This window comes from Vicugna pacos, chromosome 11, assembly GCF_048564905.1.
Source record: "Vicugna pacos chromosome 11, VicPac4, whole genome shotgun sequence".
Taxonomy (NCBI): Eukaryota; Metazoa; Chordata; class Mammalia; order Artiodactyla; family Camelidae; genus Vicugna; species Vicugna pacos.
In genome coordinates this window covers 46,542,455-46,556,125 of record NC_132997.1, presented here as the reverse complement: position 1 = coordinate 46,556,125, position 13,671 = coordinate 46,542,455, and the positions used below count along the sequence as shown (strand labels likewise).

The window sequence follows — 13,671 nt, the reverse complement described above, 5'->3', positions numbered from 1 at the left end:
CTATTTTTAAAAATCCTTTGACCTAAAACAAGCTTTTGTTCACTGGCCAAAGGGATGAAGAAGAGAGGGACAGAGTAATGTAAACTAAGTCATTACAGGCACACCTTGGAGATATTGTGGGCTTGGTTCAGACTACCACAATAAAACAAATATAACAATAAAGCAAGTCACATGAACTTTTTGGTTTCTCAGTGCATATAAAAGTTATGCTGACACTATACTGTGGTCTATTAAATGTGCAATAGCTTTATATCTAAAAAAAATAATGTACATACCTTAATTAAAAAAATACTTTATTGCTAAAAAATACCAAAACAACTACAATAGTAACATCAAAGATCACTGATTACAGATCATCATAGTAAATAAATATTGAGAAAGTTTGAAATAGTGTGAGAATTACCAAAACGTGACACAAAGACACGAAGTGAGCTAGTACTACTGGAAAAATGGCACCAAAAGATGTGCTTAATGCAGGATTGCCACAAACCTTCAATTTGTTAAAAAGAAAGAAAGAAAAGGAAAAAAAAGCAACATCTGTAAAGTGCAACAAAGACATATGCAATAAAAAGAGGTGTGCGTGTATATGCAAACAGTGCCACAACCGTAGATTTTCACACTCAGGCATTTTAAGACTGGCTGGTCCTGTCCTTTTCAGATAGATGAAAAAGCCTGAGGTCCAAAGAAGGGGAAGTGATTTGTTCAAGGTCAAATGGCCCTTCCAAAGAAAAGCCAAAAGTGGAAATCAAGCAACTTGCTCAAGATTAAACAACTTTCATGTAAAAAGGTCAAAAGTAGAAATCAAGTCTCACTGCAGTATGCTACACAGATGCTTCTATAAAAGTGAAGGAAATGAAGTGGTTGCCAGAAGCCCAAAATGCAGAGAGGTACTGTTTGGTCAGCACAATATTTTTTTTTTAAACTGAAATTAGATACCCACAGATTAATTTCATATAAAAACTAGCTTTTCAGTTTTCCTTGCTAAATCTGATATGGCCATACTGGAGCTGCATTTCATACAGCTAAAAGAGACTGCAGCTTGGGAGCACTTACTGCTCTGGATGGGACACGAGCTCTCCAAGGTGCCACAGTCCCCACCACTCCCTATCATCTCAGACCTTCTCCTTCTAATCCTTTGCTGCTAACTGCCTGCCCACTACAGGCATCTAGGTTATTTTCTCTGCTCTAATGAGTATCCTCTGGATGTTTGCAAAGTATAAATCTTGAGTCATTTACAATTTACCCTGTAAACAGAAAGATGTTTTTCCCTGTTTAAAATCATAATTTTTCATTAGTTCCTGCCAGAGTTGGCGAATGTCGGGGAGCTGGACTTGAGGCTACAGCTGAGGTACGGCCTCTATTATGGGCCCAGGGGAGGAGCAGATCAAGATGAGTGAACAGGGAGTGGATGTGGTACTGTGCGGTGGTAATCATTCATTCACTGCCTCTCTGACCAATAAACCAAGCTTCTTCATTGCACGATGCACAATTTGTCTCCTTGGCATTCTGCCAAGTGCAAAGAGAAAGCTTTCAATAAATGCTTATTAAATAAATGTGTGAAAGAATGGGGAGCAGAATCTCCTGAGTTGCTGGAATGATATGAAATAGATATGGTGGTAAACTAGGAAAGTCTAGTTTAGCAGAGAAGGCTTGGAAGTGAGTATAAAATTGTGAAAACAAGATGCTTTTTAACTTGTTGGTTAGAAGCAGACAGGTAGGAGAAGAAGGGCATAGAAGGAAGTAATAGCAGTGACATGCTCTGGGAATCTAATGTTTGCCTTCAATCCGCTATGACATGATGTAAGTACAATTCTAAAATACAGAGAGCAATTTCTCTTTGGAACCCTTCAGAGATCCTGTTTATAAAGGGTTCCTCGCAAGAATATGCTTCAGGTTACTTCAAATTGATGTCCTGAAAGTAAATATTTACTTGCATCATTCAACGTCATTTTTTCGGTAAAGCAAAATGGGTTTTGCTCATCCAGTCCTTAAAGTCATTCTTACGGCTTATTTAAACATATACAGGATTGGGGTGGGAAGAAAAAGGAGGCTTAGCATGAGGTAGAGTATAAGAAAGAAGCAAGAAAGCATTCACAGTGTGATAAACAGGATGAGACCAGCCATAAGTTAGCAATAATTTAATTCTTGGTTTCTAAAATAAAATGCCCCAATATGTCCAATACAGGAAGTTGTCATTGGTTGCAAAAATAATTACAGGGGAATAGAAATGACGTTTTTTTTCAAGGAAAAAAAAGCCACTTGTCACAAAAAGGTCTTAAACCAGCAATCTGCAATAAAACTGTTGTAATAACAAGTTATATTGCTTTCTTGATAATTATTAAGTAGAGGTCTACCAAATTTGACAATGACATTATACAAAGCCTTTTTTTTTTTAACTGCCAGCATCATCTGTTAACTACAGTAGTTTCAACCCAGATGTTCCTGAACAAAGGCTCTTAAGAATTAGAGTCCAACTGTTTCCACCTACCCAGAGGGAAATAAATTGTTCTTGCCATTAAATCAGCCCCCTTGACTAGAAAGATTGCTTGCTGGTGTGAATTAAGCATAGAAACCTGTCGTAGAGTTTGCACCTTCTTATGTGTTCAGGAAGGGTATGCAAAGATGTGGTTTGGGGCTGCTAACGATGACTCACCCAGGAGCTAAGTGGACCAGGACAGGAGAGGCAGCTTTCACCGTGCCCTCCAAGCCCAGCCCCACCCTGAAGTACCAGCCCCTCCTCAGTTACCCAGAGGGACCCTGGGAATGTCAGACTGGAGATGCATAATCAGAGTAGATGTGGATGTAAATATCGCACGTTGGGAAACCAGATCTTTAGGATCTAGGGGCTAAGATGAAAAAAAAGATTCACTTTCAGGAGCTCTGATTTAAAATGATAGGCTCTCAAAAGGGAAACATCCAGTTAGAGAAAATTGCAAACAGCGGGATTCGTAAGACTTAGCACCAGGGAACCGGAAGTGATTGAAAATGCTCATGCAAATGTAGCTCAGATTCCATTTCCCGGGTAGCTGTGAGAGAGGCAGAGCGGGAAGGCTTTCGAACGCGACCCCCACACATTCCACCCTCGAACACACACTCTCACAATATCTCCACAAGCGCACCTAAGAAGTGTGAATTTAAACACCTTTGCATCCTTTGATATGGACAATTAACATTTGCCTAAAATGTCAATAAATGCATTTTTTACAAAGCTTTGCTATTACTATGCATCAGAAATATCAAATGTAGCCTGTGTGTTTGCTCTGTGGACGCAGCATCAAGTCAAGCCTCAGCATCTCCTACTGGACTGCCTCCCTGACCCCTCCTCTAGAGAAACCTAGACCTGCCACTGCCTCTGCAGCCTTTGGTTAAGGGTTTGAATAGCTCTTATGGTCACTAGTTTAGTCACTAACACGTAGAAGGATTATTGGTCATCTTCTGGGTCCTTGTGGTAGAAATCATCATAAATGTTGTATTCCTGTCTGTGTTCACATATGCTCAGCTCTAATCACAATACCCTGCCCCCCAGAATAATTGGATGAATAGGGCCAATTCTTCATGGAAAAATATTTTTTAAAGAGACTTGCACCTCTCCATAAATTCTCATAAAATACTCATTTCTGCAGCCTGGCTAAATAAATCTATCCTGTAACAACGGGGTCTGTGAGCTTCTTTCTGCTCCGTATTCAAATTCGGATGTCTTTCTCTAAGAACTAGTTATTTCACAGGACTCAAGTTAAACTAGCTGTCATTTTCATTGGGCAAGAGACTCAAGCTTCCTCCAGGCAGTCTGAAATTTAAGTTTCCTCAAGTGGCTTCATTGGCAAGATCTGTCCATATAACACAACGCAGGACGTGAGCATGATTTTCTGAATGTTAGGGCCCCTAAATGCAAGTGGATAAGGGGATGAAGAACCCTCCCCCAGCCCCCACACTATCTTAAACCAGCCCAGAAGCATCCATGCTTGCACCTGGGCTGGAGGGCAGAACTCCTGCCTTTTAGCAAAGTGAAGATCTGGTCAGAGTTCCTCAAGCTACCCAGGCATTAAATGCTCCACATCAAATCTGGTTTTAACTGCTCCATCAGCAGCAGGGGGACACAGAGAGACTCCAGTGTTCCCAATACATGTTTTGTCCTAATCCTCTCTGGGCTGTAAAAACCTGATACAATTAAGCTTTTATATTTTGCAAGTGATGAATGACTGAGTAATACTCTCACCACGAGATTCAGGACCTGGAACATGGTGTTCTTGCAGGAATGGAACCCCTGAACCTGGGGGGTTCCCTTGTCCCTCCCTCCCCATCTCCCTCCTCTCTCTGCCCTCACTGTCCTACCTGGCAGCAGGGGGGGGTGCATCCTCAGGTTTGCTAGTTCTCATGATAAAAACACTATTGCTGTTTCCCCCTGAATACATCACGGGTCAAAATAACTGATTTGTCTCCTTCTCCCACCTAAAGGGGAAATCAATTTGCTCTCATTGGACAATCTCAGAGATCGGGGTGTTGAGAGAGTTCTGGGTGGCACCATGTGGCTCCCAGCCTCCAGGCTCCCTACCACTTATAATTCCCTCTTCCCCCTTTATTCCCTCTCTGAATCCAGCCTTCATGCAGGGCACAGCACAAGTGTCATCTCTTCCAGGAAGCCCCTCCTGGTCACCCCCAGCCTACAGGGAGCTCTCTGTCCCTGTAATTCTCAGCATCTGTCCTCCAGTCATGTGCATTTATCAAACACTTATCAATAATAGGTACTTATCTCTCCCTGAGGATGGGTATTATTTTCCTTAGCCAGACTGCAAACTCTCAGATGGCAGACGCTGTAAGGAAGCAGAATCCTTTAACCAGCATGTGAAAGTAATGTTACTAATCTTTTAATGCACATTTATTTGGTCAAATCTAATGGCAGGTTGGTTCCTCTAGAGGCAGCACCATGCCTGGTGCACTGGTGCAAATAGCCCAAGCTCATTAAATAATCCAGCCAATTGACTGACTGGTGAGTGATGGCAGAATTTTCTAAAGGGTTAAGAGTAAATAAAATCTGGAAATACTATGATATAGTCTTTTCTTTCTTGATACTTCTATTATATTTAGTAGGCCAAACAGAAGGGTAGCAGGAAGAGGAGAGGCAGGAGAGGGGAAAAGGACACTCGCTAGTACTGAGAGGTAAGTTACATCATTCCGATTTCAGAGAAAAGGAAACTGAGGGTAAGTACCAAGCCTAAGGCCAGGCAGCTGGTAAAGGAGGTAGGCAGAAATCAAATACCTTGTCCCAAATCACATACCCAGCAAGTGGCTGATCTGGGGGTTTGACCCCAGACCTTTGCAACTCCATAGTTCACACTCCATGATATCACAAAGCATCCTACTATTCGAACCACTCAAAACCAGGACCCCTGAATGGCAACCATGGCCTCATACCCCAGGCCCTCACTTCCTGCAGGCTTGGTACTGGCTCTCTGCACCCTCTAGAGTCTCCTGCTGAGGAAGGTGGGGAGTGGGAGGGAAAAGGGAAAATGTGGTTTTCTGGTGTTCAGAGAACAATGGATGGCAGGTACCCTCTCCTTCAGATTCCAAAGCTCCTTTGCCTTGATCTTACTGCTGCACAGACCCAGGGGCAAGCCAGCTATGCAAAACCAAGGGGAGATGTTCAGGAGTCGCTGGCCCTTAAAAGGAACATCCTAATGGCATCCTGGGGAAGGTCCAGGACATACCCATCACGACGGCCATCAAGGCCAAGAGGCATCTTGGCCGGTTGCATCCTGAACTGTCCTTGTTTTCCCCTGTACTTCTCTGCATTTGGTGCTTATCTGTTCTCCCCAGCTTGCAATTGCTTTTATGATCTCCAGTGGAAACCTAACAGAAAGCATTAAAGGGCTCAGTACCCCCACATCATTTTCCTCTGCTGACTTGGATTAGGCGTGGGGGGTAGGAGAGCAGTCAGTGGCTTGCCTAGCATGGTACAGTGCACTCCTACGTCCCTGGACATGCAGGACGCCCTTCATGAAGGAGGGATGATGCAGAGGAAGCTCACACAAAGACCCAAATCTTAGTATCAGCTTGCAAGATGTGGTCCATCTACAATTCTATGATTTGACCAGAGTCAGAGGAAAAATATTCCAGTGACTGAGCCCCAAATGGGAATAAGAGGTTATTCCAGCCTATGTGTAGAGGAACGGAGATGGTGGGGGTTCCCAGTCGTTAAGACTTTGAATCAGAATCACGTGACTTACTTGCACTAAATGCAGATTTGGGAGGTCTTACACCAGATATTAAAATCTAGAGAGGAAGCCTAGAATCCTCTCCATTTAATAAGCTCCCCAGGGGATTCTTAATTAGTCAGGCTTCATCGCATAGCTCCTCCAAACTGTTCCCAGTTGCACCAGGCCCCAGCACCAGAACCCTGGTTCTGTGACTCGTGTGCTAGGTGGCTCTGGAAGGGGATATGGACATCCTCTGAGTCACAGTGTCCTTTATAAACCAGGGATGGTGATAGTCATATAAACGTCACAGGACTGTTGTGAGGATTCAATGAGAAAATATAAATGAAATATTTAGAAATGATATGGCATTTTGTCCAAATTAATTACTGTTTTTGGAACAAAGCTGCATCTTCTGGTGATACACAAGTGAAGCCAAAGGCTGGTGCTGAGAAGCTGGTGCAAGTCTCCCATGAACGGAAGAAAGCCTCTTTCCGCTCGGAACTCTTAAAGAGCTTGCCTTGGGGGCCTTCTGCCCCTCTTGCCTCTCTTCCTCCTACATTCTGTTCTCTTGGGAAATGACCTTAAATTTCACCCATTAATCCTGCCCCCTGAGCTTTTCACTGAATGACTCTCCCAGCTTCTGAGAAAACACCCAGCTTTTCGGTGTGGCCATCCTACCCTGCAAGGGGGCCCTCTGCCAGCCCAGGGGAAGAGCGAACTTCTTTTCTTTCATGCTTCAAGACATTATTGGCTGCGTATTGTTTTAATGCTGTGCATAATTACAGAAACTGCTCTCAAAATCTGTATATTTTATCTGTGTTTTATTATACGCAGAATATCCCCCAATTCTTTTTCTTCTACATGAACCAGCTTAAAATATATTTTGGCGTCCTTTATGTCATCTTGAAATTGAATAGCCAATTCTTACTGTAATGAAAATACTTATGCGCCAGCCCGGTGATATACAACGCTACACTCTAATTACGGCTGTGCTTTAATTAACCTGAATTGAAGAGTGTTATCATTAAACTGCTGGTAACTTTGAATTATGGCTTTTCTTTAATTTAAAGTAGAAAACACAGATAATTAAGCCTCCAGATAATCAAATGCTTGAGGAGAGCTTCAATGTTTTGGGATGTTCCTAAATCTCATTAAATGTCCTTTCTTTATTGATTATTTCTACCTCTGCTGTATCATTGTGTTAAACGAATAATAGCAGTAAGTTGAACACATTCTCACTCACATCAGTTTTTTGGTGGCTTTTTTTTTTTTTTTTTTTTTTTGTATTCCAGAAGCTGTACCAAACAAATACTAAATTCTCTGACAACAAGGTGTGTCTGAGGGATCTTCTCCTTCTCGGGATGTGTCCTAAAGATAAAAATCAATCAAGGGAAAGATCTACAGACGAGTACCCAGCTCCTGAGCCTGCTCCCAAGGGCAGGGAAGTTTCACACACACCGCGGGTCAGAGTTGGCAACCTCACACGGCGAGGGGGCCAAGCCCAGGTGTAAATGCAGATCTGGCCTGGTTTAAGAGGGCAGGGAGGGGAGGTCCTTCACTCGCCCTCTCCTTACAGAAAACGAGAGCCAGTTAGCATCTGGCATGAATGCGAGTCCTGTGTTCGTTCATCATATTTTTCCAAGGAGGCCAGGAATCCCGTTTTTAAGTGAAAAACCACGTTTTGAAACACTGGCAACTAACTTTAAGAAATTAAACACTGTGTAGGACAAATACATGCGTCCAATTTCCACCTCCAGGTATCCCAGTTGGGACTTCTAAAGGGAGCAGTCCTAACCCTCTAGGTTAACACTCTTAAAATGGACTGACTTGGTTCCCAGAAGCAGGATACGAGAAGCAGTGGGAAAGCAGAGAGGGGGCGTGGGGGACACAGATGAACAGACTTGCAAGGGAGACCTCCTGTTGATACTGGTCAAGCCAGGAGACTCAGCAGCCAAAGAAGGGCGCTTCCCATACTCCCCTGCTAATGCCCCCAGTTCCATTGGACCCCTCCAGGCATTGGCAGTTCGCTGTGTGCTCAGACCACCTGCATATTAGATACAGAAGGCCTCAATTGCCCTTTACCGAACCAGCTTCTAAGTCCTGAATACTCCTGGGCTTTTCTATTCTAGACAGGCCAAGCCCCGTGGTGGAGAAAATCCCCTGGGACAGCCTCAGTGTTTCAGGACCCACGCGTCTGAATGGTTAACTTCTTTCTATGGCAGAAGGAGAAATAGCTCTCAAAGGAAGGAACACTCGGGAGTTACAACAGGGCATCCATTTTCAGAAAATAACTCCTTCGGAATCAATTACCTATTCACTTTTCCAGTCCATTTAGCATTTAAACCTTCGCTTAGAGACAGGGTGAGAAATTTCAGTAAACAGTCGAACCATTCTGCATTGCTTCGGGTCTGGGCCCAGGGACAGACAGGGCGCACCTGCCGTGTTCACTGACAGGTCAACCCCAAGCTACCAGGCACTCTGCCCTCTCTGCTGCGCACAGAACGTAAAATTAGGAGGCAGAGGAGCCAGAGAGCCCCAGGACTATCCTCTTCAGGCTGCTCTTTCCAGAGGGTGGGTTTGGTTTGCTGGCAGCCAGACAGCACGCGGGAATCGCTTTTCTTCCTCAGCTCAGTGGGTCCCCAGGTTCCCGTTTCTTCCCAGGTTTTATCAGTGAGAGTGAGTTAATCAAATTCTTTGCTACAGTGGCAAAGGATCGGGGCTTTGTGTTTCAGCACTCTCAGGGAGTTTGTGTTTTCACAGGGGACATCGCCTCCGTTTGATGTGCACCTGACACCTGAGCTTCTAAATGGGGACTCTGAGGCATCATCCTGGTGGAAGTTTCCTGGGAGACCCGGAGCTCCAGAGGTTGCAGCCCTTAGGTGATTCCCTGTTCTATCTCAAGGGGTCATGCAGGCCGGGGCTACCTCTCGCTCAAATCTATCTTGCTGAGCCAGTGTAAGGAGATGCTAAGCCTTTTTTTCGCTATAACATGGGAGTTGACCGAGTTGGGGCAAAACTGCTCAGGACTATTTCAACTTGGTTCCACATTCCTCCAGCAAAGAGTGAAAGCCCTTTGAACAGTGGCTTTTCTGATGTCTTTACGATCTGACTTGACTGAAAGGCAGATTAAAATTTCTTTCATCAGGGGGCTAGGAAGATTTGGTTTTGCCCTGGTAAAATCAGAGGCATGGGTTCCTGCCACCCTTCCTAAATGCGTCTCCATCACAGGAGCATCACTGAAGGCATGCAGGAAAACCGCAGCTCGTCACTTAGTACAAATGATGGAGCCAAGCCTGAGAGCTTCAGGACCGGAGGGAAAGGAGAACCAGCAGAAACCCCCAAGGCGAGGACCATACAGTTACCCACCTTCCTGTTCATCACACTAGGTTGAGCACAGGCCAGGTGGTAACTGTCGAGTGTCCCCACTGTGCTGGCCACAGGTGGGGTGTCTTTTCTGCAAGGGGCACGTTAAACAGCCCCGAAACCCAAAGAGCATATGGTTAATGGTCACTTACTCACAAACAGTAGGGAAGGACAGACCCACGAAGGCACTGGAGAGATATTCCGTGTACATTTCATTTGAGACTCCTTCCAAGTAGTACTTCTGCCACGTGTCTTCCTCAATCTAAGGGAGAAGCACACAGGAGGAGGGGTTAAGGTTAAGGTATGAGACTGGGCTGCAGAAAGGAAACTCGGGTTACCCCAACTGGCAAACAAAGGCACTGGTTGCATATGGTGACTTTTTTCAACAACCGCAACACAACCTGAAACACCACGTGAAGCTTCCCGTGACCCTAAACTCATAGACTTGTTGCATGTCGCCTCTGAAGCACCACCTCCTCTTAAACCTGTATGATTTCCAGGAGTCTGAAGGCATGGGCACTCACCTCCCCATTGATACGATTTTTTTGATATAATTTTTTGAGAGCAATTTTTAAATTGTTACCAAAATGTACAAAAGTACATACTCATTTATACAACTATTTCATTTTAAGAATTCAGAACAAAGAAACAAGTAGACTAGTATGCAAATACATATGTACAAGAACATCTTTCTATCTTGAAAAATTAGAAATAACCACAAATGGTAGGTTTATATGACAGAGCACAGGGAAGCAATTAAAAATTATGATGAAAATGTATACTTTTTCAGAGAGAAATTATATAAATAGTGTATTACTAAATAGTGTGTACAGTCTGATCTTATTTTTTAAATACCTTATAATTATCTGAATGTTTGTAAAGCCTTGGAAAGATCCAGAAAGCTTTATACCAAAACAGTAAAGTTGTTATCTCTGAGATGCAGAATGACTTTTTTTTTCCTATAGATTTCTGATTGTTTGAAGGCTTTTGCAATGAGCACACATATAACATGAAACAGTGCATCTATGCCTACTTTGGGGGAAAAAGTAGATTTTTCCAATCCCACCTTGAATATCACAAAAAGTAAAATGTAATTTCAGAGAGCTCTTAACCCACATTTCATTAATTTTTTCCCCTAATGAATCACGTTCAACTGGCCTTCCCAATAGCCCTCTTCATGGAGGTATTTCTGGAAGGGTTTTACCTTGGAATCAATCTTTTAAAATTACCAAGTGAATAACAGCCTCTCTGGGAGTTTGGGGGTGTCACAGATTCCCAAGGCAGGCGGGCTGTGCGGTCCTTGGGTATCTATAAGCTGCTGCCTCTTACACTCACTTCCACTGGAGCTTAGATAAGGGGAGGATGAAAGGGAGCTCCCCAGCCAACAGGCAGTGGCTCTTAACAATGTCTTGTGCTGGGTACTGAAGTAAAAGGCACCTTGCTTATGACCCAGTGGTCACTTAACTGGGGGAAATGCAATGCTTGAAGCTGGACTTGGAAACAGTGGGAAATGCACACCTATCATCTACATGGTGACTCTCTGAACTACAAAAGCTAGGAATAATTTAGACATAAACTGAATGCTCCTTGCTTCTGTGCTGTTTGTCTGCTTTGTGCTCAGTCTGGGTGATTAGATGATGTGGGTTAACTTCATGAGTTTGAGCTGCTTCTAACCTACTCACACACGTGAGACATGAGCGATGCAATGGCTGGGTGTGGTTGTCCATCTACAAATTCGCCTTCCCCAGAGTGGAGTCTTTTAAAAAAGACTCAACCTTTTCTATGGCTAAACTTTATGATTTTAAAAATTAACAGCTATATATTTAGCTAAGCACAAACTTTTTAACTTCCCCGAATCACAAGATTTCATTTTTTTTCAAATAAAAGATATTCTTGACTTCATAAGCTAAGGTCATTAATTCTAACTAATTTGAAGAAAGCTTAGTCTTCATTAGTAAATAGTTCGAAATAAATAATATTTGAGGCACTATATTATCATATTTTTATCCGTAAATAGGATGCTATCTGAGGAATTACCAAATATGAATCCTCTAGTATAGTTTTTATTCCTCAAGAATAGCAAGTAATATCCTCGAATTAGAAGAATTCAGCCTATTCTTTTAGGAGACATTCCTTTTATAATATGTTGTTTATGTTGCTAATTTAAATATTACACTTGATTTTCAAAAACAATGAAAATATGAAACTTAATCTCAATTATTATTGACTGTTGGTGCTATTCCTCAATTAATCTGGTTCTAATTTGGTTCTTTTAATTACGGCCAGTATTTTCATGCCTCTATGTCTTAATGGAACTACTCTTGAGACCAAATTTTTATTGTAGGTTCATCATTAAACTTTTTCAATTTAAGCAGAAACAAATTCTTTGTAGGATAATAATATCATTCATTTTTCTTTTGAACTTCACTTCAAAAATTGCTTGTTTTATTGACTCATTCATTCAGCAAATATTTATTGAGCATATTTTGTATCTTAGGAGCCGTTCTAGTTACAGACTGAATTTTACTTGAACTGGTATTTACTTTCCCATATTTTTCTCTTTGCCAGAAAAAGCACCAGATACACCTGGCTAAGATATATTTGACCATACATCTCTGACTTTTGCTGATTTTTTCCACATTTTTTTTTCCTGCAGGTTTGTCTTTGCAGACCTGAAATGCTTGAGGACTGAAAGTCTAAAAAACTGGCAAAAATGTACAGAACTTTTCTGGAAAGCAAAATACCTCTTCCACATACATATGCAGATTCTCAGACAGTGTCTACAACACCAGAGAGAGCAGCACTGAATGGCCTGTGTCAGTGCTGAGGAGTTTGAATTCATTGTCATAGCCCTTTCAGATTTCCACATCTTTAACACAATTGCCTTATTGATAAGTTAACAAGTTTTCAGTTTCTGATAAATGTTCCTACACACACTTAAAACCCAAGTGTTCCCCAAAACACTTAAAAATGACTACAATGGTATTTTACCACAATTAATTTTTTTTAAAAAGCCCATACAACATAGAGATGATCATATTAAGTGAAGTAAGTCAGAGAAAGACAAATATCATACGACATCACTTATATGTGGAACCTTAAAAAAGATACAAATTTTACTTACAAATCAGAAGTAGACTCATGGACATAGAAAACAAACTATGGTGACCAAAGGGGAAAGGTGGGGGAGGGATAAATTATGAGTTTCGGATTAACTGACACATACCACTATACACAAAATAGATAAACAAGCAGGACCTACTGTACAGCACAGGGAACTACATTCAATTTCTTATAATGAGCTATAAAGGAAAAGAATTCGAAAATATATGTATGTGTGTGTACAACTGAATCGCTTTGCTGTATACCTGAAACTAACACTGTAAATCAACTGAACTTCGACAAAAAATAAGATTAAAAAACCATACATATAACATAAGAAGAATCAGTAATTATAATGAACACTTAGACCTTTTAATCCTTAAGAGCAAGAATGACAAGTTGTGACAGAACAATGACAGGAAAAGGCAATCGCGTCAGGGAGTCAGGGAGCCAGCATCCAGACCCGTGACACTGTAGCATGTCACAAGCTCAGACAACAGAGTGTCAATCTTCACCCTGAGGCAAGGGTGTCAATTACCCTTTCTTAACAAAATGTACCTTTCTATGTCTCAAGCATAGAATCTTTGACTTATCTTGAAAAAAGCACAAATGAAAGTGCACATTCCTTTTACTTCTGTGAGCAGTAATGAAATACATCCTTAGAAAAGGGAAAACGAGGGTAAAAAATGTTGAGTTTAAAACACTTGACGCTGTTCAATGACAGTAGGGGAAGAGACTTAGAGAGGGTAGAGGGAGTTACTGTCATTATGATTCCCCTCTAACAGATGATAAAAAGTAGGCACAGAGAGGTTAAGTAACCCACAAACGGTCACAAAGCCAATTAGTGGTACAAACAGGATTCAGCATTCATGCTGCTAACCACCCACCATAATAACTCTTGCTGGAGATGAGATGGATAGGGAAACAATGGTGCTAGGATTTGGGGGAGGCATGGAGGATTTGCTGAGTATAAGTACCTCAGAGAAAAATATCAGAACAGGAGCTCCCCAAG

At 42.1% G+C, this 13,671-nt stretch overlaps 1 protein-coding gene across 8 annotated transcripts in view; it reads right to left on the bottom strand.

Annotated features, from left to right (window-relative positions):
- The window catches only part of KCNMA1 (potassium calcium-activated channel subfamily M alpha 1), a 708,582-nt gene that overhangs the window by 147,359 nt on the left and 547,552 nt on the right, over positions 1-13,671 (bottom strand). For all 8 annotated transcript variants that reach the window (XM_072971241.1, XM_072971239.1, XM_072971250.1 and 5 more), the window contains exon 15: positions 9,710-9,819. In XM_072971241.1, coding sequence (XP_072827342.1) covers positions 9,710-9,819 — 110 coding nt within the window. The remainder of the gene's footprint in view (positions 1-9,709; positions 9,820-13,671) is intronic.